The 27,680-nt window shown below is 37.1% G+C and overlaps 1 protein-coding gene across 1 annotated transcript in view; it reads left to right on the forward strand.

Annotated features, from left to right (window-relative positions):
- The window catches only part of PRDM6 (PR/SET domain 6), a gene marked incomplete at its 3' end in the record, with an annotated part of 74,684 nt that overhangs the window by 45,377 nt on the left and 1,627 nt on the right, over positions 1-27,680 (forward strand). Inside the window, exons 4-7 of the mRNA XM_082074853.1 lie at positions 5,199-5,326; positions 8,983-9,107; positions 12,257-12,599; positions 21,978-22,154. Coding sequence (XP_081930979.1) covers positions 5,199-5,326; positions 8,983-9,107; positions 12,257-12,599; positions 21,978-22,154 — 773 coding nt within the window. The remainder of the gene's footprint in view (positions 1-5,198; positions 5,327-8,982; positions 9,108-12,256; positions 12,600-21,977; positions 22,155-27,680) is intronic.

Below are 27,680 nucleotides of genomic sequence, written 5' to 3' on the forward strand. Positions count from 1 at the left end.
AAAAGAAAAGAAAAGAAAAGAAAAGAAAAGAAAAGAAAAGAAAAGAGAAAAGGCAATTTCCTTCAAAGGAAATAAGTAGCATAATCAACCCAAAGATGACCATAGCAGACACACAAACCCTGGTCCTTTCTGCCTGTAGTTTTCTTCTCCAAACAACCAAATGTGTAGAGAAACATTGCCTGAGTCGTTGAAGAGTTCTGGACCCTGGGGAGGAAACTGGGCTCCAAGATTTAGGATGCATCAAAGATTGTGTATCAGGCAATGGGTTTTGCTGGCTCTGAAAAGAGACACAAGCAGGGAAACAGGGCTGCTCTCTCTAGTGTCAGTTATAGGCTTTATATGTCCAGTCTCAGAATGTAATCTTCCATAATTGCACACCTTTTACAGCCTGTCAACTAAATAACCAGGCTTATAAACATTGCTCTTTTTGGCATTGTTTTCAACTTCTGTTTAGGATACAGCCACCTGTAGAGGATACTGTAGTGTCATTATGTCAAAAGGAAGGTCTTATAGTAGTGAGATTTGCCCAAGGTAGAGATTATTCAGTTCTGATGTCCAAGCCAGCAAGGGAAGAAATTTTTAGTGTTGCTGTGGCTTGCAGGTTTATCCATTATTATAGAAATAATATAACTTGTATGGATGCTACCATATCTGACATGTCAGTCAGTTTCATCAGACATTTACAACCTTTTTCTCTGTATCTCTAGTAGTTTAGACTACATGCATGGGTTTTAAATGCATGGCTGATGATTTATGAAATATATGTACTCCTCAAAAGTACTCCTTGCTATCTTGACTCTTCCCACTGAAGAAGTCCATTTGTGGAATGAGAAGACTAATGCTGTGTGATTTGAAAACCCTATCACCTTATGCAGGTGAAGTCAGCGAGAATAGCAGTGAACAGCAAAAGGCAAGATTCTCTAGTAATGCTAAGAAATAATTCTTGCATATTTTGTGCTTTTCTTCACATCTCCTTAATGTATTTCAACACAAAACAATTTTCTGATTGTTACTTTTGCCATACCTATGTACATGCAAAGAAAAATCCCACTTTCAGGACCAGTCACTTAAATTGTATGCTAATACCTTTTTTGATTTGACTAAACTGAAAAACGAAGTGCAGGCAGAATTTCTGAAGACAAAGTCCTTTAGCAGGTCATAGAAGGAGAACAAGGGAAAACAGCTAGAAAGGAAAGAACTCCAACAAACTAACCACTTTTTCTCTCCTTGTCTCTTCTGTAAAATTGTTTTTCACTGCTTCACAGCTTGGCTTTCTCTGCAACCGTGCTGTTACATTCAGGCTCCTTTATTCTGAAATTCTCTAGCATCTATACCAGAAACTGGAACAACAGTCTTTAGCTTTGGAATTACATTTGTCCTCATCTATCGAAGTGAGCAATACTGACCATGTCGGTACTGAAGTAACCAAGAGTTGAAAAGGCTCCTTATCGCTCTTCTTTATCTGTTAATACTACTTAAGTCTTACACACTCCTACCTATACTTGGTATATTGCCAGAGTAACAGATGTTCCAGCAACTGCTGTTTATTTTACTTAGTAATGGTCGTTTGTAGGTTTTAAAGTATCACTTACATGAGATACTGTGTGCTTGAAAGTTATATTATTATTGCTACTATGTGTTTTTAGTATCATAGTCACTATAAATTTTGGTATCTACAGCCTCCAAATAATTATCAATAACCAATCCAACAAGTCATAAATCCAGTCCTTCATATTTAATTTATATTTGGATGCCATTACAAGATGAACTTGACCAGTATCAGTACACTGGCATCCTACATGCTTTTTCCCCTGTTTCCCAGTTGGAATGCATGTGTAGGTTATGAGGAACATCAGTGTCACCCTGTAAGAAATTTCGTTATATACCTCATGCCTTTCTGTATTTATGTCTTGATTACTGAGTAAACTGGTGTTTGTAAGGAAAGTAATATAAAAAATGGAAGAGAGAAGACTTGAATTTTGCTGGTTACACTTTAGACTTACTTTATTGGAAAATGAAGCTGTTTCTGTGGTATTCTGAAGTCAAAGGACAAAATTCATAGAATAGTAATATGCTCCACATTCTGATTTTCCTGATATGTAACACAGCAGTGAGCTACCCATAGATAGCCAAGCACCTATTAAGAAATTAATTGATTATATGGGAATTGCTAAGGAGGAACACAAGGCATGTCAAATGAGAAGGTAACTGCAGTCCTCTTTTATCAGACTCTGGTGTCTGCCAGTAGTCTGGTGCATTCCTCGAAATCGGAACAGACCATAAAAAAGAAACATTAAAGCTTTGAAACATTTAAAGCAAAAGCATAAATCCCTTAAAACTCAGCAAAAACAACAGTTAACAAGTACTTTGAGTCAGAAGAGGGAAAAGATTCAGCAAGCAGTTTAGGTAATTCTTCCAAGTGTAATCGAAGTAGAAAAATGAAATGGTTAATTTTGTTTCCACCACTTAGATCAATGACTGTTGTGAGATACAGAAAAAAAATAAAATATATGTATTCTCCTTAGGGAGCTGTAGAAATGGTATTTACTTCTCCGTGAGGTTCTTGCAATGCATTATGTCATACCAGTGTAGATGGATGTAGTTACCTAGTGAGGTAGTCACAGATTTTCAGTAACATCAGTTTACTACAGGATTCTGCAGTAGTTTTTTAATAGAATTTTAAAATACTTTTGCATGTGTAATACAGATGTAGGTGAATATGTATACCTATACAGTCTGCTGTAATGTCTGGGTTCACAACTTGTGCTACAGGTCTGCTTTTCTTCTGTTATGGCAGGTTGTGGTTTGCTCCCTCATTGTGGTGTCTTCAGGTAATTACATAGTGGTTGCCAGATTTAGGCAATTACAAAATGAATAAGAACTGGTTCACAATGGTAATATGAATATTAACTGTATCAGTTATGTTTTTTCAGGTTTTAACCTGTATTATGCAATTCGACAAATTAACAGGTACAACACGCTGTTGCTATTTCTCTTTTAATGTTACAGTTTCTGCTCCTTTACAGTTGGTTTTCATTCCTGTAAGAATAGGGCTAAGAATGCTGTGGGATGGATTCTGACTATGCAGTTTTATTTACAATATCAATAATATCTCCCTAAAATATCAATAATATCTCCCTAAGAATGGAGAGCGGAGTGTCACTGGTGCATCAGTACTTGCAAGAATAAAGCATTTGGAAATACTAAGTCTTCCTTGTAGAGCAGTTCTTCCTACTCCAGGCCACAGCCTGAGAAAGCTCCAGCCTTGCATTTTTGTGGCAGATTTTAATTTCTCATGTCAACTCATGACTGTCCATATACACAAAGTTCTAAGTAGATCCCTATGTGTCCAGATATGGCTGTCAGTACTGATTACGGCAGTCTACTTGGTCTTTCATGTCTCATATCATCTGGACATTAGGAAGCTATCAGCTCTTTATTTATAGGAGTTGTTTTGCCTCACGTTAAGCCATATATTGTGATTTTGGTAAGCACCACGCAAATGAATAGATAATAAATAGTGTGCTGAGACTGTCTGGATAGATATTGCCAAAATGGCCCCAGCCAAGGACTGTTAGTCATTAATTTTCCCTTCTCTTCCTTTTTGTAGGTTGATTTCCTGTAAAACTTTTCCATTTCCATTACATATTTTTATTGTTTTTAACATATTTGCTCATATATTCAAGACACATTAGCAAGTTTACATGAGAATGGATCCTTGCTAAAAATCAACAAGTTACCAGATAAATGAAATCCTTAGTACTGAAGTATTTGTCTCTGAGGACTCCTTCTGATTTTTCCACATTTATTCCACCAATCAGCACTTATTTGGGTAACATCTTGCTTCTCCAACCCATGAGCATTTGGCCATGTCAGATCTGGTCCTTGTCACAGGCACTCAGGAATAAATGATAAGGATCTCTGTAGACATTTGATTTCCCAGTATCTCATGTTCTAGCATTGGATGTATTTCGTCTGATTACTCCTGGTCCCTTCTTGTGAAAAGCAAAAGCAGGGCTGGCTCCTGAATTTGAGACTCTTGGTGGTGGAGTAAAGAACTAGCTTCTGGTGCCTGTGTATGTTTTTGAGTGCATTATCAGAATCACCCTTTTAATAAAACAGAAATATTGAATATAGTTACATAATTTTGGATATTATCTTGGCAAGAATGCTAATTTGCTTTCTCTAGAAATGTTAAATTCAACATAATAAATCTACTTCCTCTTTGATTAGCAGAATTAGTACTTTCAAGAAGACGTCAATTTAGGTTCCTACAGTTTCAAAAGAGATAACATTTTTGGGGTGGCATTAAATCAGGTGGCATCTGTGAAGGGACAAAAGATCTGAAGATCGAGTTTGCTTCAGATAAACATAATTCTTCAGATCCATTAACAAAGTAGTTTCATAACAGGTAAATATCTCGTGAGACCATGACCTTTTAGTAGGATTGACACTTGCAAGATAACATTTTTTAAGCAGTCCGAAGGACAGGTGTGCATGAAACATATATATTTTGGTTTCAGAGCCTCCAGAGCAATTTTATTCTTCAACTTCAGAGGGATTGTCCAGTGCTGAAAAGACTGGAGTCTTTTTTTTTTAATCACCATAACTAGCTCTCATGTCCTTAGCAGGGATGTCATGTTCAGGAAAACCATGATTCCCTCAGGACTGATTACTCGTTTACTACTTCAAAAAATTGTATGTCTCAAGGGAGATTCTAAAGGCATCTTTAAGCGTTTTTTTCCTTCTAGTCACATTTGTTTTGGTATTATGAATCCTACAAACCTCTGATGTATTGTGAGGTTGCTGAAGTACATGCTTTTGCTGCCTTGCTCAGATGTTCCCGCCATTTCAATGCAGGCTTTACATCCAGATTTTCTTGTTTATCTGGCAGTTCATTATTTAAGGCCACCCTGTCAAAATAGGTTAAATATTCTTTGGGAAACATGGTCACAGCTTTGAGACACCACAAATATGTTTAATACAGAAAGATTGGCCTGATAAAAGAAACATGACAAACTTGCATCCCCCAAAATGCTTTCCTGCTGTTCCATGTAGATTGCTAAGGGCATCAGTACATAATGACAAAACTCATGTAAATAAATTCCTGGAAAAGACTTAGAGAGACACCAGCAAAGCAGTGAAAATGATTGCTGATGACTTGTTCTAACTACTTGACCTTGTGACATCTCCCCCAGATATATGATCAAGATGGGACACTGCAGCACTTTATTGATGGTGGAGAACCCAGTAAGTCAAGCTGGATGAGGTATATCCGATGTGCAAGGCACTGCGGGGAACAGAATTTAACGGTCGTTCAGTACAGGTAAAGTATGTTTTGATTTACTCAATGCAACCAATGTAAATATTTTTAGTGAAAAAGTCAGACCAGAACTGTCACGAGTGCTATTGCCTTTGATTACAAAGGCAGTAGCAGGGCTTTCGTGAGCGTGCTCCTTCGGGGATTGCTGCAGAGTGTAGTGGGGATGGGTTTAATTTTGGTGGCCTTGAGCTGGGGCTGTACAAGTGAGTATGCTAGACCTTGAGCTCCTGGGAACAAGTGTAACCTGTGTCACCCGTGTGACCACCACACTGCACAGACCCCCCTGCGTGTTTTCAAATGGCCTGATCAGTAGCAAGCCAACACAAGCAATCCTCCACCCTTAATAAAGATGCGTGTGCTAGAGAAAGGGGGAAAAAGGCAGGAGGGGTGTTTTGAACCCCTGGGGTTTCTGAGAGTCCGTCATGAGTCAGGTACACACCTAAAACTGATACGCTGAGTGCACCTGCCAGCCCGGATTGCCAGTGCCTGTGCCTCCTGTGTTGCTGGCTAGAAAAGGTCAAAATGTGAAGAAAAATGTGAAGAGGTTATGGTGCTTTTTACTTTGTACTTGCAAACAGATGCCGAAAACCCAGATAATGCATAACATAAATATATGATCTCAGCTATAAACAAACCTTTTGCCTCAGAATCAGAAGCAACCGCTTGACCTTATTAAACGTGGTAGGAAGCACATCCAGAGATGCCCTGGGCTTGCTGGTCGCAGTAAGCAATCGCAATTTTTGGTAGTTTCTTTAGAGAGTGGAGTTTCCTTTCTTCAGAAAGAATTTTAAACTTATTTAAAATACCTTTAAATTAAAAGTAAAACATACAAAAGCAAGCTAAAATGAAATATATATAAAGTTTGATTATTCCATAGGGTTCCAATTTAACAATGGTAAAATTGTTCAATTGCATTTTCAGCTTTTTTATTCTCTGGCCAGTTGACTAAATAATGCTGCAGTTAAAAAATAACAATCCTATTTATACATTACAAATCTTTTATTAGACCCTTAAATATCTGATATCTATAGCTACAATCCCATTGCATTTTAAATAAACACACTGGATAATGATTGCTGTGTTGAAAGAGTATTTTTGCATGCATCTAGTGAACTATTCCTTAGTGTGGTGGTGTGTGCGCACACATATATATAAATAAGAAAAAAAATATATATGCATACATATATATAGATGACAAAACAAAATGAAAAGTGAGCATGAGAAAGTCATTATACATCTGTCAATATTAAGTGGATTTTACAACTTTCCTTTCATGATGGAGTTTTTACTTAGAGTTCCCTCTGTTGATCTGTTTTCGATTACTTCAGATCTTTATAAAATGAACTACAAAAACACAATTTAAAAAACTGGCATCCATCACCAGTGACTGTATCCAAGTGTAAGAAAATAGAAAAGTTGGACACAAAAAACCGGCCTAATTTTTATTGTACATGGACGTCCTCCTCACAGAAAGTCAGCTGGTTTAAATTCATTCTGTTATGATTTGTAATATCTAAATGGAATTTTCTTCAAAGTGCTCTTGATTGATTGACCCTTAGCTGAACGTTTTGTTTTTATTTTGAGGCTGACAATAATGTTTGTTGGCATGTGTTCTGCTTCAACTGCGTTGGGACGCCATGAAGCTATCTTTATGAGTCATCCAACCACAATACTAAATACATGTCAGCAAAGGAAATATTATCCGAAAAGGGAAAAATCCCTTTGATGTACTTCAGCATGCAGAGATTTCTGCAAGTTTTGGAAGCTCTGCACGCTTGTAAGGGACGGTGTACGCTTACACTTCTTTTTTTTCCCTGCCTACTCCAAGCCTCATAGACCACCCATTGCTCAAAAACAGTTCTGCTCTTTCAGCGGCAAAGTGTGTCATTTGGTTTTAGCACATTCATTTGCCGGGCTGCTGTGTTTATGTTAGGGGAAGCCAAACTGAGAGATGAAATGTTACAAGGGTGAATTACAAAGTAGACTCAATTTTTCTCAGGTTAGGAGATGCTGGTAATTTATAGCATGGCTCTGACTTCCATTTTTGCGTAACAGTGGAAAGAATTAAAGAAATAACAAAGAAAGAGAGGGAGAAGAGGAGAGGAAGAGGAGGAGGGAAGAAGAAGGGGAGACACAAAGCGGAGAGTTTTTGTCAGATATTCATAGAAGAGTAGCTTAGAGTTCTGCTTAGCTAGCAGTGCCCTCCTGAGACAGGGTGGCAGTAAGTGAGGAAAATAACAAGATAAATGAAATTTTTGCAGCTGCTAGTAAAATATTGAGAATCTGCACTTTTTTATTGATCTTTATGATCCTGTTGCCAAGAGCCACTTTGCGGTGACAAAATGTGTTGACAAGTGCATATCTCACTGCCATGAAAAATGTGGTAAAAGATTCTCCTTATGTCTGCAGTGTTATACAAGGAACAAATTGCATCGCTACAGCCAATTCTTTATAGAAAGTCTAAATTTAAGGCCTACCAACCCCAAACATTTTTATCTTGAACTTCAGGCTAACGTTTGTAGCAATTCTTCACTCAGAAAACTGGTTGAGGCCTAACATTTTTTTTGGTCTATAGACGTTTTTCTGCCTTACATAAGCTGTTATAAAAAATGGTCATTTCTTGGTACTTTGACTGTATCATTTTGGTATGTAATCCTTCAGCGAGAGCGGAGTGTTCTTCTTGTATATATTGAATTTCTATCCATCTCACGGGAGTGTTTAAATGTTCCATGTGAAACCAAAGGGAAAAGCCGCTACAAACTGATAACATTTTTATTTTATCTTGTGCCTGATTTTAATCTTACAGTTTTCCCCCCCTGTAAATCTGCTAACTCTGGAAGTATCACTCTGAAGCTATTCACATCAGTGCAAGATCAGGATAAGGCCCTTGTTTTTATGGTAGGGACTCCAGAACTTTTCCTTTTTTCCCCCCACAACTTCCAGTTCAGTGTTCTAGGAATATCCACAGTCTTTTACCACAGAACAATGTGAGATTATTTCAAAATTATAGTAACACTAGTGTACATTTACTGAAGGATCATCAACATTAACCTCATGTTCCATATGAGGGAAAACTTTATGGTTGCTCAGATTAACCCATTTTTTTTGTTTCCCCAAGCCAAAGCCTATTTTACACAACAATCCAAGGTCCCTCTTTTTGGTGGTGTACTGCTATAATGAAAGGTCACGTCATGCTACTTCAAACCTCTTGCTAAAAAAACTTATTAAAATGAAACAACAGTTGCCTATTTAGCCCTGAAATATGTCAACTTTAGCTTAGATGACAAATGCAAAGCTGTTTAAATGGCTGAACTTACAGAACTGTGTGCACCACTCTGATGTTTGTACTGTGTGAGCAAAATGTAGCATTTCTAAAATCACTTTAAAAAGGACATTGCAAGAAAATAACTGTCTTTTCATAAAATCTTGGTGCTTGCAGAATCTTAGTGTTTAAAATATGCTACGTACAAAGTGCCTGTAAACTCTTGGTTACCCTGCTACAGGAACAAAGTCCTTCCCTAATGATAGATTTTATTTTAAAATAGTAAGTAAGCAGAAATACTTTCAAAACAATAGATTTCTACTGTAATATTGTCTATGATAAGAGGAGAATGCTCTATTTCCAAACTAGGCATTTTTTTTCTTTTCTTCTTTAATAGGTCAAATATTTTCTACCGGGCTTGCATAGACATCCCCAGGGGCACCGAGCTGTTGGTGTGGTACAATGACAGCTACACATCTTTCTTTGGAATCCCTCTCCAGTGCATTGCACAAGATGAAAATTGTAAGTTCTTTCTTGCATTTCTACCTGTGTAATCCAGGATCCCTGTTTCATACCTAATCAGATACATTCCTAGAGTATTTTAAGACATATTAAATGAAAGTGATCATATATTCAAGGTAAGCTTGTTGTGTACAAAATAAACCCCTGAAGCTGATACACTTAAGCCTTGCAAAATTGTGGTATGGTTACCTAAATAAATTGAGGTGTTTGGAAGTGTGCAGGCATGTGCAGTTAAATATCAGATTTCCCAGCATGGCAGCCCCACATAGCTTGGTAGTGTGTAGAATCATTCTTCCTTATAAGTGTCTATTCTTAACTGTTTTCCTTAGCCCTCTCCGTTGTTATCAGACCTGTCACAAGACACTGTCTTGCCAAAACAGTAATTCATTACAGGTCCACGGGGCCTCTGTTAGTGATTCTTCATTCTATTACCACTGACCACGTTGAGAAAAGCTTTGTCTGACTGATTGTAGAGATGAGATTCTTGTGGTTAAAAGGTAAAAGCCAACTTCTCTAGACACAAACAAAATGTAAGTAGCCTGAAATGACAATGAACATCTGTTCCATCCTGACCATCCCCACTTCCATCCATTCTTCTACCCCTCCTCAATATTTGGGGTATTTTTTGTTTGGTAGGAATCATAATAAAATGAAGCATGTAACTTACAACAGAGACCCCATGCAATCTGGATACCTTTGTCTTTAATGGGAATGGGTGATTCAAGCACACCCTTCAGTTTCACTATTTGTGTGAGTTGCTCAGTTAGAACTTACATCAAAAACCACTCTTCCATTTTGACGGCTGTGTGTATCTGCATCATAGAAGAAACCAAGAATGGATGCCTGATGGACTTTGGTCTAAAGTAACCCCGTGGCTGCCCATGCTTAATCAATTACATATATGATGTATTTTTTTGGTCAAGTACTTGGATACTTAAACAGCAATGCTAGGATGCACTCGTGTTTCATAGCAACTTAAATACTGAACCATGCAGCAATAAAACAGCAAGATAGCAGAGATTAAACTGTCAAAAATAAACATCCTCTTTCATCTTGAGTTTTGAAATCTGTTGGGCTTGAGAGAAGTTTAAAAGAAATTTAATTACTGGCAGTAATGTTTGCTGATAAAACTCATGCTCTGCAGTGCACGATATAGAAATATTATTTTTTCTTTCATGAGATGAAGCTTACAAATCCTTCATTTGAAAAGCCAAGCATTATGGCTAAAATCTCTAAATACTGTCACTTGCTATTTTGCTGTGAGAGAAATCAAAGTTTCATCGGAAGAGAGGCTGACATACATAGATGAAATTCATCTCAGATCATGGAGCCAGCTGCCTGCTGGTATATGATGTAAGTGACACTTCAGCCCTCAGAGTAGACCTTCTGCTTATCTTCTACACAGGGGTATTTTCACCCAATATGAACTCTGCCTGTATTCCTTAGGTCTTTACTATCCTGATCTTATTGCTTCTGTGGACCTTTATGAACACAATTAAAAAAAAAAAAAAAAAAAAAAAGCGATCTGCTTTTTCTATCACGATTTTGGAAGAAAAGAAAATGGAAGAATATCAATTGACACTTGTACTGAAAAGACACAGAATACGTATTATATGTCTGGCAACTTGAAAATAGCCTCATGGATGTAACTCAGAAATCAGGTCCTGAGATACTGCAGAAAAGAATGAGCTAGGAAGGACCTCAAATTAAGTAATTTAAATAGCATGTAATATTATAAAGTTGGAGTCATTATGATTAAGAGAACATATTAGAACACAAGTCTGTGAATTAACTGACAGTATTTAAGATACTACCAAAACACTAGTTTGCATTACATTTTTATTTTATATTAAAGAACGTTAGATGATTCCAGCTCACAACTGAAAATTAATTCTCATATTTACTCTTAAAAATTGATCACCATGACTTACCTAAACAGAATTGCAGTTTCTAATCACCTGTTCAGTAGGTGCTATGTACATACATGTAGATATGTACACACAAACCCTTTGTGATAGTAACCAAATCTGTGAACATATGTAGACATAGGCATACATACAAATTTAATTTAAAAATCTCCATTAAAATATTATTTCATGAGGCTGAGCATGCCAAAATTAGAAAACACGAGAAAGTACTGGACCTAAATAGCCTAAATTATGCTTCTTTTTGCATTACGTTGCAATCTTTCATAAGCTGACCCCATTTTTCCATAGGACTCTTGCTTCCTTCAGTGCATGATCTAGATGGTACTAAGAGTGAAGCAGCTGTTCAACTTTCTTCTATATGTTTGACCTCCTGCCTTTCTTATCATGTAACATCTAAATTCAGCACTGAATTACTTCTTTGTGAGAACAGTGTATTGCATTTGTTGCTGAGATATCTGAGTGCCTCATAAGCCATAGTTAATTGATGACCATAACACCTTAATGGGACTAGAAACATTTTTTTTCCTATTTTGTAGGTGGGAAATTGATACACAAAATTATCTCTGTCTATACTTTGCATTGTCTTGTGGTGATCTAACTGCTATTAGCCATAATCATACAAATCATGGTGAAGTCACTGGCTTTGTACCATAGTGGCTTTGTGACTATTTGTGAGATGTAATAGTATAATATTATTAGTGACTGCCCTTTAAAAGGATAAGGGAACTGTTGCTGCAGCAGATATGTAAGCCTTGTTATATCTCAAGGAGTATCATAGCAAGGATTTTTTTTCCCCATGCTCTCAAAATTCATGCTTGTCTGTGATATAACAATTGGACATGCTGACTGCAACATACAGAGTCAGGGTATCACAAGTGCAGCAGCATTTTCTTTCAGATGACAATCCCGTTGTGCAATAAATGTGTATGAATCAGGTTTCTCTGAGTCCTTTCAGTCGCAGACACCCTTTTGCATGAGTTTTCATGTCAGTGTCACAGAATCAGTATCATCCATTCAGACTGCTGTCTCATTCAACCCCTTTTTTTAATGCACTGTTAAAATAAAGTTGTTTAATTCTAGTGTCAAGAAAATGGATGTTGGTTGGTTTGTTTGTTTGTTGTTTTTTTTTTTTTTTTTTGTGTGTGTGTGTGTCTCCCAACACTGTATTAGTTTTTAAAAGGCATAAAAAGGATCTTATTTACTTTTCTTGTTTTCTCCCAGTGAATGTCCCTTCGACTGTAATGGAGGCCATGTCCAGACAAGACACCTTACAACCATTTAATAAAAGTAGCAAACTATCCCCTGCCACTCCACAGCGATCCATAGTATTTCCACAGACTCCGTGTAGCAGAAATTTTTCTCTCCTGGATAAATCTGGGTCCATCGAGTCAGGATTTAACCAGATCAGTGTCAAAAACCAACGAGTTCTTGCAAGCCCAACTTCAACAAGCCAACTAAATTCTGAGTTCAGTGACTGGCATCTTTGGAAATGTGGGCAATGCTTTAAGACTTTCACCCAGCGGATCCTCTTACAGATGCATGTGTGTACGCAGAACCCTGACAGGTAAAGCCCAGGCTCTCTTTATTTCTGTATCTACTGATAGCCAGATCCACTGCTTTCTTCTTTTATCAAGCTGTTATCATTTCCAAAACCAAACCATTATTAGGATGAGCCTGTACGACATAATTCGTCTGCAGCTGTGTGAAGTAAGCTGATAAAAACCATTGCTTGACTTCACTATTTGTAAAAATATTTGGTGCCTAAATGTGGAGATAAAAGGAAATAGCTAAGGATATAATCTTGTTTTCAGAACGGTTTGCTACATCTAATGGAGGCAACAAAACAGGAGGAAAATTTATTAATATCATGGATGGAAAAATGAGGTCAAGATAATTAAAAGTCTCTCGGTCTTCCAAAGATAATCTAACTTGCTGCTCAGTGGCTGTCACAGTCATTTCAGGGTTCACCTATAGTGTGCAATGTGTATGAACTTAATTAAGTACTAAGAGGTAATGAATTGGAATTTTTTGCTTAGTACTATTTTTCTTCAGAGCATGCAAACCCATAAATCGTGCAAAGCTGTCAAAAGGAAATACCTTCTCCACTAGTGATGTGGAGGAAAACAGATGCCACTTATTCAATAAACTAATATCCACACAGAAGAAAAATGTTGACTAGATACCTCAGAGTCAAAGTTGGTTTGAAAGTTTGTCAATACAGAATTTTATGGCTGTGAACTGACGATGAAATTTAGCTGAACAAGTGAATTAAAATTTCAGGTACTTTGACCAGTGGCACAGTAAATATAATGGAACCATTATTTATTAATCAAAGCTGGTTTATTTGACAATTTTGATATCTGGCAGGACAAAAGACAAAAATCAAATTAATTCAATAAAAAGGGGTGCCCATGTTTTGTCTCTTCTTCAACTGTGAAGAAGGTTTTAGCAGAACAGCTGGAATCCTGGAATGTTGTTCTGAAAGCAGCATGTAATTGTAAATTACATTTAACAAAAAGACTAGCAAAACCAGTCAACAGTAAGTCTGTGCATGTGTTCGTATGCATGTCTATGTCTCTTTGTGTACGTGATTATCTACGTGTACGCATATGTGTGATTCTGTGGGTGTGGAGATACTGGAGCATAAATCCAGTTTTCCAGCAAGAAATGTCAAGCATGCTAGGGGAAAACTAGATTCCATGCAAATCTTCCTAGGATTGAAATAGCTGATAATATTGTAAATACAAACAAACCTTTTCAACATTTTCCGAATTGTATGCTGGCCTTAGCAGAAACAAACAAACATTATGCTAAGGAAGCTGTAGGACACAACTGCCACAATGTAGAATACAGGTCCCAAAAGGTCCACTCCCCTAAGCCTCATGGACTCTAATGTTTCCAGTATTGAAGCATGGTAAGCATACTATAAGTCATAAAATGCCTTGTCAGGGAGTCTAGAAAAGGTATGTTGTATGTATGTTTTAGGTGATTTATCCAACCAGGAATGATCCCTAGATTTCATCCTTTTCTTCACTTGAACCCGTCTCTTCCTTTACGAAGAAGCAAGCTTCAGACAATAGTTAATGCAAGAAGTGCCTCCTCTAATGGGGCTGTTTTGCACTCTAAGGTGTAGTTAAGTATACATTTTTTCCAGAGAGAGAAAATGAGGATATGTCTGTCCTACAATAGGTCTGTCATCTTGGAGGTGAGAGATTTGATTTTTAATTTTTTTTTTTAAATTTATTATTTCCTAAATATCTTGTGTCAAGTGTTGCCTGAAACATGGGCTGGAATTTAAGTCTTCCCCTTTGGAAGTGAATACACTCTTTAGTAGGTTACTGATTCATGATGTCTTAACTGTTTTGTCTCTCCTGTGCTTGCCTTGATTTGTCCATGCAGAACAGCTTCAACAAGAAAGTGTAGAGCAGTTTTAGTTCAGAATACCCTACAACATAGAAGGAAAATTATCTAGATCAGAAGAAAAGCTGAATCCCCCCAGGACAAAGAGAGCAAAGGGTGCTTGGAGAAAGGACTTAGCAGATTTGAGGAGGGTTAGGGTGAAGAGGAGGTAAGTAAAGAAAGACTGTAAGTGTTGAATTCCAGAAGCTTTAAGGAATGTTTGAAACATAATAGCTAATGCCTTTTTCTCGATATAGATAGTGGATAATTTAGCTGATTTCTTCTTTGACTTGTAGGGTTTTGTGAATCTTATTCTTAAAAAACCTTTTTCTCTTTTGTTATACAGAGAACATAAAACCTAAACGGGGTTGCAACAAACACCATCAACTTGTTGCCTAAATACTAGATATTGCGGTGCTCTGCTCTGTGACACCTGTTTTACATCTGTACTGAAAAATGGCTTACATCTCTATGTTTTCATTAAATAAATTGTGCAGACTTCTATTGGAGACTGGTTTTGTAGCGTCCTCTTCATTCCTGTGAGGAGTGCCATCAACATAACTGCTGTAAAAGCATTTCCTGATGTGTATTCTAGAGAGGGCTATGAGGGATGTCAGTCACATGAATCTGTTTAAGTTCACTGCAATTCATTCAGTGTTCGAAATTACCAGAATAACAGTTACTGCAGATCATAACTGCCCCAGGATCTGGGTTCTCATATCCCTGATTAGAAGTCATTACAAGGTTGAGTTTATATCACAAGCAGCTTTTTGTTTTTTAGCAGGTACGAGTAGATCAGCTGTTTAGTAACACAGTGGCTGGAAAAGAGTGTCTTTGCCTTCTTAAACATATTGCATTTATCCAGATGAAAAATTCCTTAAGTGTTGTACAAAATTTCCTGGAGACAAGAAAATAGGCTGTGATTTGTGAAAGAGTACCTGCTTGTCAGCCTAAAGTACCGGGTGCAGCTCTCTGGTTTGTATTTTCTCAATGGTATCTGCAGCACCACTCTGACTGATAAACAGCTCTGCATTTATTGTCAGCAATTTGTGAGCACACCAGCTGCTGTATCTTTGACGTGACTGAAGAAGCAGGGTCTGTCTTCTCTAGGAAATGATTTTAGACTATCTCTTCTGGCTTGGTGTTTGTTTTTCAACAATGCTGATTATCAACAGCATGATATGCAAGGAAAACGTCTTTGAATGTATAAAGGAGTCCAATTCATGGACTGAAATATGAGTAAAACAGACTACTGGGGCTGAAGAAATGAAAAAAGAGAAATTACTTTAAAGCAGCTTAGATTCAGAAAACATCTGAATGAGAGCAGACATAAAAAAAGGTAAAATACACTTTAATTATGTTAAGCAGTAAGAAAGAAATGGTCCTGTTTAACAGGAAGATGATTTAATAAATTAAAAAAAAATAAGAATTATGAATTCAAAATGGAGAGAATTATTAAAATTACTGTCTTTGCTATTTTAGATTAAGATTAGGTTTTAAATGTAAATTAAAGTTAACTTTATTTATTTGTTTACTTATAATTTATTTCCCCCTTTTCCTCAAGATTTTTTAGCTTGTTATACTTTGCAGGGTTTCTTTTTTGGGTGTGGGAAGTGAAGATTTAAGTCCATCAAGATTTGAATTCTGGGACTTTCTGAGCCTTCGGGACGTTTTTAAGCCTTGCCTGGGCAGAAGTAGTTGGAGCAAGTCTTTCTTGAAGAAAAATTCTGCCCCTGCCCCCTTATTTGTGAGAGCTGCAGAAAGGGGAATCAAAGCCTTTGATCACAGTTAATAATTTTTAGAGAAATATTTGTATTTTATTATATTTTTAACAGCAATTGGTTTTCCTGTAATTGTGCAGTTTCTTTTAATTACATCTTTCTTCTTTCTCACTATGATCACCAGATTCAGGATATATTGGTGTTGAGGAAAGGCAGACATCTCCATTTGCCAAGAGCTGTCTGTGGCACATTTTAATATACAATATGTACATCTCTGTGATATATATTCTCATTGATTGCCATGTATTTAAGCTGATAATTTGAGGGAAAACTCACTCTGTGTGTCAGTGGCTGACAGACTGTGGATAATATTTGGGCCTTGCAACTCTTGTTTACTGAAAAAACACTATTGTACTCATGTTTTGCTGGAGCATCTCAATATTAAATTGATAGTTTTTTGTTTGTTTGTTTGTTTGTTTTTATAGGATTTTGATGTTTGAAGTTGGCAGGTTAATAGGTTCTTTGTGCTAGGACCAGAGCTGAGCCCATTTTGTGTTTATCTTTTTCTTTGTAGGTTCTTGTCTTTAACCTTGATGCTCTCCTCAAATCCATTAATTAACTTAAACATGTCCCAGAACAGGTCTAAAAAAAGTAAACATTGTGAGCAACAGTTCTTAATTTCTGTTTATAGAGTTATAGAGTGGCTATGGAATATTGCTCAATCAAAGTAAACATTATGCTGAATTTATTGCATGATCTCTCCCCAAAGGTTTGCAAACTCCCAGTAGTTATAGTCAGTAACAACTGGCAGTGCAGAGGGCAACACCTCTCCCCGACAGCTTCAGAAGTTTAAAAACACTTCAAGTGTGCTAATTTTCTGCTAGTTTGCTAGTTCCTCCATGGCCACTGTAAGAGACGATCTCACAACTCCCATTGGGTTCAGCTCTGCCATACTGTGTGGTGCCTGATATGCCCAGGGCAGGAGCTGTGCTGCCAAGGGAACACCAAGGCAGCAGGAGATGTGGAGTCCAGAGGTGGTGAAGATGACCCACCCATGGTCACTATGATGCGAGAGACTCTTCTGTGTACAAGCTGACAATAACCTCAGGTGTCACTGCGTTCTCCAGCCTCTGAGTTGAACTTGCTAGAAGAAGGCATCCCTCCAAAATACCTTTCCATTAGGACAACTGTGACCTAACTCCTCTGACTGTAGCTGTGTTTTTAATGCTGCATATTGTACCAAGTACTGGCCCTGAAAGTTGATGCTGGCCCCATTTCAGTGTGCCCTGCTTTCATTCTTTTGCAGAGGCTGTGGTGTGACAGCCTTCCCCCTATGGTGCTGTGAAACCCTGTGCTGGGTTCAATGGAGCCCTGTGTCCCATGCTTTGAGACTCTGGCATCAAGTTGGGTTTTTACTACTTCTTAATCTTTAGCAAGGAGTAAAACACTTTCAACCACCTGTCAATCTCTCCTCTTTCAGCTGGAGCTTTAATATCATTTTCTAAGGGGAAAAAGTCACAGCAATGTGCTATTGTGTTATTTTGTCTCCCTGATTTGACAGTGTTTCAATGATAGACTTACAGGTATTCAGGAACCCACCATTACAAACAATCCCTCTTCTAAGGATTGTGCTGGGATTCCCCTTGAAAACAGTAAATTTGCCTCTGAAGAGGCCTCACTAGAAACCTGTTTGTCATAAAGGAAAGAATTTGAAAAATCAGCAGAAAATAAGATTTTTCAGTATTCTAATAATTCAGACTGTGAATCATTTACTATGTAGGAAAAAGGTTTATATTGGCTGGATATACTTAGGAGTCAGGATTTGGAAAGTATATTATTCTAGCAGAGGAACAATGCAAGATAAATACTTAAAGACTTATGTAACTTTTGCTAAATGAAAATCTAAAAAAAATTAGTTGAAATATACAGTTGTATGTCAGCAGCTATTCCAGGTGCAAAAATGCAGGTTTTTCTATTGTTATCTGTTAACATGCTTTGTGCATGTGCCCCATGTACATAAGCTTTGGGGAGGTTAAGTAAGCCTCATAGAGGAACATATGTTTTGTACTGGTCCTATATATGATACAGTTTTACCCAGAAAAAAATCAGCTACAAAATTGAGAAAATTGTAAGATGGGAATAGACACCACCAAACAGCAAAATCATTCAAGAGATTGTCTAAATTAGGGAGCGAAAAGCACTCTTGACTGGTTCATTTTGAAAACGTAAATCAAAAAGCTTGGAAAAGCTCAAATTCTAAATAAATATAAAACCTGTAAACTGTTATGCTACAGTTACTCCTTTCTGTATTTCACTTGATAGTGGGCCATCATTTAGTCAGGAATTGTAAGACTGGGTTCTCTAGAAAAAACTGTTGGCATCTACATGTTTGTAAAACCTAGAGAGCTGATTGATGGTCCGTGGGGTGAATGACAACAGTATAACTTTTCTAACAGGAGAATTTGCTTCTGTGTAAGTAGATTTCCTTTCTTTAAGCTCAGACAGGAAGACAGAGAACTAGAAAAATATGTAGCTAGGTGTTTAATGAAAAACATTAGAGCTGCTTTTGATAGCTGTCAGCACATCATTCACATCTGCAAATTGCTATACGTCAGTTTAGCTATTCTTAAATGTAACTTAAAAATACTACATGAGAAGATTTTAATCAGGGTTGATTTAAATCTGGAAGGGTCTACAAGATCTTCTGCAGAAAATGCAATAATGCAGATATTGAAAACTAAGTTGCTTTTGGTACATGGTAGCCGGAGAACAAATTTTTATAGAAAAAAAACTTCCTTCAGAGAGTCAGCATGTACTTCAATGCCCTGACATACCTGTTACATCAAATTGATTGCTTTCATGCTTGCAAATCTGCTTGTATATCTGCAAAAAAAATATTTTAATTATATAAGCTTTCACACACAAAGTGACTGACAAAAATTTTGTTTGAACATTGATTTTCTGCAACATCACCACACATCTGTGACACAGCTATGCTCATATTCACATGGATACCCTGAAGCTCAGGAAGGTACAATATGTTCTCAGTTATTCCAGTGGAAATTAGTTTTTCTGGGCTGAGACTGCATTCAGTCTAGCAGCACATCTTTGAAAATACAGCCTGTGAAGACCACTGGTTTTACCCTGTTCCTTCTGTTTGCAAACCTCTGCTATAAAGAGGTCACCATTTTAATTCACTGTCCTATTGCAGTCCAAAGTGGTGGCAGAAGACATAACTGTTACATCAAAGACAGGTCTACTCTGCCCATGTCAATGTGTTCACTGAACCGAGCACTGCTTGTGTTCAGTCCTTCTGCATCGCTTTCATTTTTTTGAAAAACAGCATATTGATTTTATTTTCTGCCAAGAAAATATTCTGACCACAGTAAAATAGTTAACAGAGAACAAAACGATAACTTTTATATTTGTTGAATGACTTTTTGCTCTTGGAAAAAAATAGTAGCATCCAAAAGTTGTCAAAATTTACTATATTTGAAGCTTCAATTGTGCGAATCAGATAAAGCATTCTAGAATGGTTATAATATTTCAATGCATTTATAGGTTTTCTTTTTTTGAAATGAGCTTTGTTTAACGTGTGCAATGTATCTAGCTTGAAAAAAATTACTTGTTCTGCCCATTTTAATATTAATCAGAATCGTCTGTGTATAAACTGGAGAAATACATCCCCCGCAAGGAGGAGGGTAACGACTTAAATAGTTATCCCAAGATATGGATGAAGAGAAAAAATACAGTCAAAGTGATCTAACAACAGCTGATATTTTACAGGGCTCTTTTTACTGAGCATCTGTCAGTGAAATGTATTCAGAGTATGTATATTAATATGCTTTGTAAACAACAAATTTGTTTTGAGCCAATGTAGGGGGTAAAAACATTTTACTTGGCATAATAATATCCAGTTATAACTGGTTTGGAATTTTGACTATTTACAGATAAGTTACAGTGTGACTTTTTGTTATATGAAATGAATCACATTGACTGTTAAAAAAATAAAAGATCAATTGGTTTTATGTAGTGTTGTATCATTTACTATGGTAACTGTTAAAAATAGATAACCAGAGGCTAATAGATGTTAATGGTTGCTCTCACTATTAAAAAAATCAGTGTTTCATGGTTAAAGAATACCTTAATGTATTATTTTTACTTAAAAGTGTTTGATTTGAAAATACCCAAACAAATAAGTTTGCACTTAAATTTTCTTGATTTTCTGTGCAAATTAACCTTGCACTTCAAGAAAGGAGAAGATTGGGCATGTTACTACTTGTATTCCAATGAGAGAAACAGATATTCAGCCCTTTTTTTTTTTTTTTAATTAAAATGCTATTTTACATACATTCATGTGTTTTTTAAGGGCCACATCATCTAATTTAAGTAATCTTTTCCACAGCTTTTATGTATTTCTTTCAAACTTTTTGGAGACCAGTTAGGTTTTCAAATCTAAGTAATTAAAATTGTAAGCTATTGAGTTATTGACCAATACTGAGCTATTAATCAAGCTAAAAAATTCTACAGTAAGGGTTCAGTGCTCTGAAGCACTGTAAAATAATAGTGTTTGTGTTCAGTGATGCAAGTAGCCACAATTAAGCAGTTCACTTGACAAATGAGATAGTTCACTTTATTTTGCACTTAATTGAATCGTACATGCTTGGTCACCATTGACTCCTTCCCTTTAGTTTTGGTTTCTAGCCATTTAAACATAAACATGTATTAAAGATAGAGCAATTAAATAGGTGTTGGCCACTGGTTCTAGAAATGCAGACATGAAAAGCTGTGTCTTAAAACGTTATACAGGTTAAAAATCATCAATATTCCTCTAGAAAAATTCTTATTTTTCTTAACCAAAAGTCTGATGAGCATGTAGGACTCTGTCACTAACTTACATCAAAAGCAAAAAGGAAAAAAACCCTGTAGGATGTGATATTAAATCACTTTTACCAAACGGAAATATATAGACATTTTTTTCTTCACATTTGATTTTAGTTAGTCATGGTATCTGCATTTCAACATTCCTGTCTCACCTTGCTCTCTTGTATCCTTTTTGTTCTGTGTTTGCAGTCTATTTGTTGTGATTCTGAATTTCTAACATATCAATCAGTTTTGTTTGTTTGTTATGTTTGTTTTTAACAAACTGTGGTGTTGAAAACCTAAATTCTGGGTTTCATTTCAAGATCACAAAAACGGCATTTTCAATCTGGATGGGAGAAACATGTTAATTAAATGCAAACATTTTCAATAGCAGTAAGAAAATAAAAAGGTAATTGTAGCATAGTGGTTATTTTTTACAATGTCTCTCATTGAAAAAGGTCATCTCAAAAAACCTAGATTACTCCAAAGCAATATGAAGAATTTAATGGCAAGGAGTCACAGAATCCATCTAGGATATAAGTAAAACCATGAGATGTGCATTTGTAGATAAGACTGTAGCTGGCACCAAGTGACAGAAGATTTCATGAGTCTCTTAGCTCTGATGGGAGAGGAACTTTTTTGTGACTCAGGCGTACTATGTTGAGTTTGGGAGAAATAAGGCAGGCTTACCATGTGTGGTGCAGGCTAACTAGCTTGCTGAGCCATGTTTTGTGGGACATGATGCCTGTGGACTCTCAGGAAGTTTCTGGACAAGCTTTTCACATTTACTAAAGAGGTCATGAAGTTTTGGTTATGTTTCTCCCAAGAAAGCCACAGAGAAGTGCACCTGCAGTTCTCTTTGGAAATTGCTGGGAAGAACAGATGTTCCTGCCCATATAGTTTCCTGCTCACGTCAACAGAAAGCACTGACAGCACCGTATTTCTCTTTCCCATTGCAGGCCCTACCAGTGTGGTCACTGCTCCCAGTCTTTCTCCCAACCTTCGGAGCTGAGGAACCACGTAGTTACACACTCCAGCGACAGGCCTTTCAAGTGTGGCTACTGTGGTCGTGCCTTTGCTGGTGCCACAACTCTCAACAATCACATCCGGACACACACTGGGGAGAAGCCCTTCAAGTAAGTGCTTGGATCCAGCAGCCCTTGTCAGCTGAGATCAGAGAGGGAAATGCAGCGCCACTGTTCACCAGGATCACTGCTTCATACTAGCACACAGCAGAAGTTCCCTTCAAAGCCAAGGTTGTACTATGAGATAAAACCATTAGTGGCATGGCTAAAATCAGAATTAAACCAGGCTTGGTTTGGGGTGGCTTGCAAGCCCTGAGCAATTTTATATCCTCTAATAAGAACTTCTTTATTTAATTAAATGTCACGCTGCTGACAGAGACCCATAGCTGAGAATAACACTCAAGACTGGGAGAGACTATGCTGTAAGGATGCTAATATGATTCTTTGATGTCTATATACTGAGGTAGATCAAGCTTCACTTAAAAGCTTATTTGGATCTGGTTAAATATGGGGCAGAAATACACAACTTTTTTTAGTCTCAGTGTCACTGCATAGAAAAGCAACCCTAGCTTGTGACATAAGTTTGGTAAGATCATAACAAGAAACTGATAGTGTTCAGCTGCTTAAGACGTAAGAAAAAACAGCCACCTGGTCGAGATTTTTTTAATTAAATAGGCTCTGCTTATTCCTGCAGTTTTTGTTGACTGAATTTAAAGCTAAGTGCACACACTAAGTGTCAGAAATTTTTCTCTGTGCTCACCTCCAGCCATAGCATAGGTGATCCAGGTGGATTTTTCTGTTGTGCAATACTCTGCCTACCTGACAGGAGGTGTTCCCTCAGAATACAAATTTTCCATAATTTTGTCTGTATCTTTGCTGAACTGACAGACTCAAATTTTATAGATATTGACTGACAAACACAAATTTTATGGATATTACACCTGTAACAATCCCACTTTGGAAGAAAAATAATGTATTGATATCAATGTATAATGTATTGATACAACTTCTTTTGGAAGCTACCTGATGTTCCTAGAAGGAATGGGAATAAGAGTAGAAGGTGTGTGTTTCTTTCAGTTCTTCAAGGACTATCTGTCCTCCGTCTACTTTTCTCCATTTGTCTTTCTTTTGTACTTTTGCTATACTGTGCTTTCAGTCTTCTGGTTAATGTAATGGGGCCTGTCAGAACCCCTCATAACAAGCTCGATAGAGATACCAGTAGAGATGCTTTGCCTCCATATATGGTTGAAAGAGAGAATAGCCTCCACACATGTCTCTGCTGGGGGCAAGGGGACAGAGCCAGGAACCAAATACTGCATGTCTGGTACAGAAGAGCTTGCATACCAGAAATCACGGCTAGGATTGTGTTGTAGGTGGCAAAACACGGAAGCTCAGAGCATCTAAACATTGAATCCTCTAGAGCCAGTCTGTTGAATGCTCGGAGCCCACAGAAAGTGAGCCAAAAGTAGTGTAAGCAATCAGATTGATTTTATCTAGTTGCTGTGTAAATAGATTTTAGTAATTAATGGAAGAGGTTTCCAGGTCAAAATGGAAAATAGATTTCTTTTAATGTTAAGGTGTTACTTATGTGTAACCTTGTTGACTCCACTTAATTTTTTTCCTTAGCATCCTGTTTTTGTCATGTTTCCAATAGATCTGCTATTTTTCCCCATTTAGAGTCATTATTTTTCCCCTTTAGTTTCATAATTTTTTGCTTTTTTCCAAAATGGTCTAGACTACAGCACAATTTCATTTGTGAAAGCGCTTAACCTATGTACCAGTGGTCTGTGATTTGTTTGCTTGTTTTGCCCTGTTTATGCTGAATTATTTAAGTATTCCAGGATGTATCTGCCTATTCTTAAAGCTGCAGGGCAGAGCAATGAAGAACGTGGATGGTCTGCACTGCTTCTTTATGACTTACGGCATAATTGCATTCTTGTAGGATTTTTATTTAGTTTCCTCAAACTCAAGGAATAGTAGTACCAGTTTCTTTCTGGAAGTCTTGTTGAAGTATTTGCGGTAAGCTGACTGGTAATTTCACATGAAATTAAAACTGGACCTGCAGATCTTCCCATGCCAGCTAGTCAGATAAGGGGACACATGAGCCCTGATCCTGCAAGATGTTCAAAAGGGCAGATTTGCCTCCCATACAGGACTGATTGTGCTTGAGAAAGGGGAGGCAGAAAACTTTTCTAGAAATTGATTCACTCTCTCTGCTGGAGCAAAAAGAAACAGCTGCAGCTCATCTGATGTCTCATCATCATTTAGATCCTCCTTTGAAAAGGAGGTGTCCAAGACCTGGTGTTAAGTAAGCTTAGGAAAAAAACTCAACAAATTCTAGCAAACAAGAACCATAAATGAGTCTCTTGATCATGCAATTTAGGTTTTAAATATTTGTTTACAAAGGGATTTTGAGTATATGCTTGCCAAAAGAATGTGAAAAAAGTCCATTGAAGTAGGGGTCTGTAGCTCAAAAAGTTTTATATTTGTGGTAAAGTACTTATTTCTGTTGAATAGTATTTTTGCTATTAGCAACTGTGACCATGCACGGATAATGCTGAATTACTTAAATGTGAGCTAGGATATTTTTAAAATAACATGCATAAAGGTGTTGCTGGGTTCTACTTCATGGGTGAAAATGGGCAGTCAGCTGGACAGCTAGCTTGCATCAACTGTGAATGCAACCGCAGTATTTCTAATGCAGTAAGGCAGTTATGTTTCTAAGAGGGCTTTTGGATTAAGCAGGCAATGGCAAACACCAAGTGTATGTTTGTATGCATATTACTTTCAGAAAGTGGTGTTAAAAATGGTGAACATAGAGTGGCAGTATTTTAAAATATTTCCATTTAATTTTTATTTAAGAGGAATTCTGTGATTGGTTAAAAAACTTTTTCTGTGAAAAGACACCTTCTTTGTAGGTCCTAGGTAACTTTGGAAGTATGGTGGAAGACTTTTCTATTTGCTTTTTGTTACAGATAACAATGCTAAGTGAGGTTATCTGTAGTCAAAGCTTTAGCTGTATTGCCTGGACTGCAGGTCCAGTTAGAAGGGATTTCTTTTCATGTCATCACAAGCTATCAAGTCAGCCTCACCACCGTAAAGTTTTTGTGTATTCTTATCTTACTGAAGTCTCCACTATGGCTGCTAGTCTGGGAACAAAGCTCTTAAGTAGGAGAAAAAGGAAGATTATTTGCCATCTCTGTATTCTTAAATTCTTTCCCTCAGTCTTTTCCATTTCAACAAAAATTATAGGTAGTTAAGGAACTTGCCTGTAGAATCGAGGTTATGCAAACCTCTAATAGTCAGTAGTCAACCAAAAAGAATTAGAGGAAAAATTCTTTCAGATTGGGATAACCCAGGTGTTTTTCATAGTTTCTTACTGAAATGCAAAACTGGGGAAGATCCATTTCAGGTTGAATATAGAATATAGATGTTGTACCTGCAGTGACATCTCAGTTTCTCAGCTTTGTACTGGTGTTTGTTTGTTTGTTTGTTTGTTTTTGTTGTTTAAGTTCACTTTTCATGGGGTTTTTTTGTGTTTTGTGTGTATGTGTTTTTTAAACTCTTTCAAATGAATTTAAAATTTAGTGTTAAATGTCATTCTTGAATGAAATCTTAAAATTTTTATTTTGAAAATAGCCAATGATGATATTTTTTACTAAAATAGATCGCAGCATTTTCTTCACCCAAAGTATTTCACAGAGTTGATATAAAATTGGGAATGAAACCAATCCTGCCTATAATCCTCAATGTCAATGTTTTGAAAGCACTGTAAAGTAAACAAACAGACCAGTGACAACAAGACCAAACTCGGAAAATCCAGTACCTTAGACATATCCCAAACTGACTGATGATCATTTGCAAATTTAAGAAACATTTTGTTTACCATCCCCAACCAAGCAAGGCACATGGGGAAATCTCATGGTATAATGAAGTCTTCTGTTTCATGAGGTGGAATATTGTAGTACAACAATTCCCCTTACAATTAAAATAAAGGCACACACATTGAAAAAAAAAAAAACAAAACAACAAAACTAAAAACGTAATATATATCCAGTTTTCACTGATGGCTTCTAATTGTTTGAGGACTATTATGTATCTTCTTTGGATCTATGCTGGGTCAGGGGCTGTTTAAATTACTTTCAAATGCCATCAGATGGTTTAAGTGGAAATTATGTGGTCTTTCAGTTAATAAGTACAATTGTTGTCAATACTTGTAGCTACAGTTGAAGCTTAACCAAAAATTTGGCATATGTCTAATATCCAGGCTTGTGCTCAGCCCCATGGTTACTTTGTGAGTGGTCTCATGAGAGGTGGGCTCTTTTTCCTTCCTGGCTGTTTTGGCTACTATCAACCTTCCAACACAACACTGAACATGTGTGGCACTGGACATGCACCCAAAAACATGCACACACATGCTCATCAGCCTCATAGATGCAGGTCATTGCAGTAGTTATTCTTCTACAACAGGGTGTGAAAGGATGGTTGACAGACGGAAAGAGTACATCATCATTCAAAAGAAAAAAATATTCTTGATTTTCCTCCTATTCCTACCTACCATGAAATAGTTATGCTCATTGCTGTGACACTGTTATCTTTCCTATCAGTTTGTCTTAGGCAACACCTTCTCTGGACTGCATTGGAAAAAGGAGTCAGGGGACTAATAGAGGTCCCTGCCTGTAAGCCAGGTACTTATATATCCAAAACTGTAGTTCTGAAAATACCATCCACAACCTTTGCAAGTGCCTAGAAAATACTAGGCACCTTGGGTACTATCTGAAGTTTATCTGAGTACATGAGAAAGCCAGGGGAATTAAGTGCCTTGTTGAAAGCTGTATTCTGCCTCTGTAGCGCAGAGAGCACAGCCCAACCAGCAGCAGCCCTAGGCACCCATATCCCTCCTGTCCAAAGGGCAGATGCTTGTACCAACATGTTTATTCTTTTCTAGTCTCTCTTCAGCATCCTGCTGTCCTGTGTCTGTATGAAAGTGTTGCAGAACAGTCTGTAGCTGGGGAGTTAGAGCACTCACAGCTGAAGAAGCTTGTGAATAAAGGGCAGGAACTTGTATTTTAAACAAATATAATGAGCTTTGCTCTGTGCTTTTAAGAGCAATGCAAGGTGCTGAGTGAATGTGGTGTCCAGCTCTAGCCTTCCACGCAGGCTCCAGAAAGGGTAAGGAGGTTCACCACAGCTTCACGGCCAGTGGTTTTAATGAGGAACTCTGTCTTTTGATCACTTTATATTCTTTCTCTGAATCATATATGGCCACTAAGCATCCTGATATAGTATATTTCATTTATATGGCACTGCCACACCTGATTTTGTAGGTTATTTTGCAACTATATGCCACACAAGTGGTCAGGCAAGGATCCAACCCTCCTATTACTCAGCAAGCAAAGTGCTTGTGTTTGTAGACATCAAAATAACAAAACTATCAAGTTCAAGTAGATAGCAATATCTCATACAGACTAAGTTAACCCCCAGCCTTAAAATTGATTCTAATGCCTCTGTGACAGATATATATATGTATATAAAAATAATACAATAATTTGCAAGTTTGTCAGGCAATGAAAGGTAGTATATTTTGACACACTAATCCAGTAACTAATCAGTATTCTAATAAACAATCAGCATACA

The sequence above is a fragment of the Streptopelia decaocto genome (genome assembly GCF_964273445.1).
Source record: "Streptopelia decaocto genome assembly, chromosome: Z".
NCBI lineage: Eukaryota > Metazoa > Chordata > Aves > Columbiformes > Columbidae > Streptopelia > Streptopelia decaocto.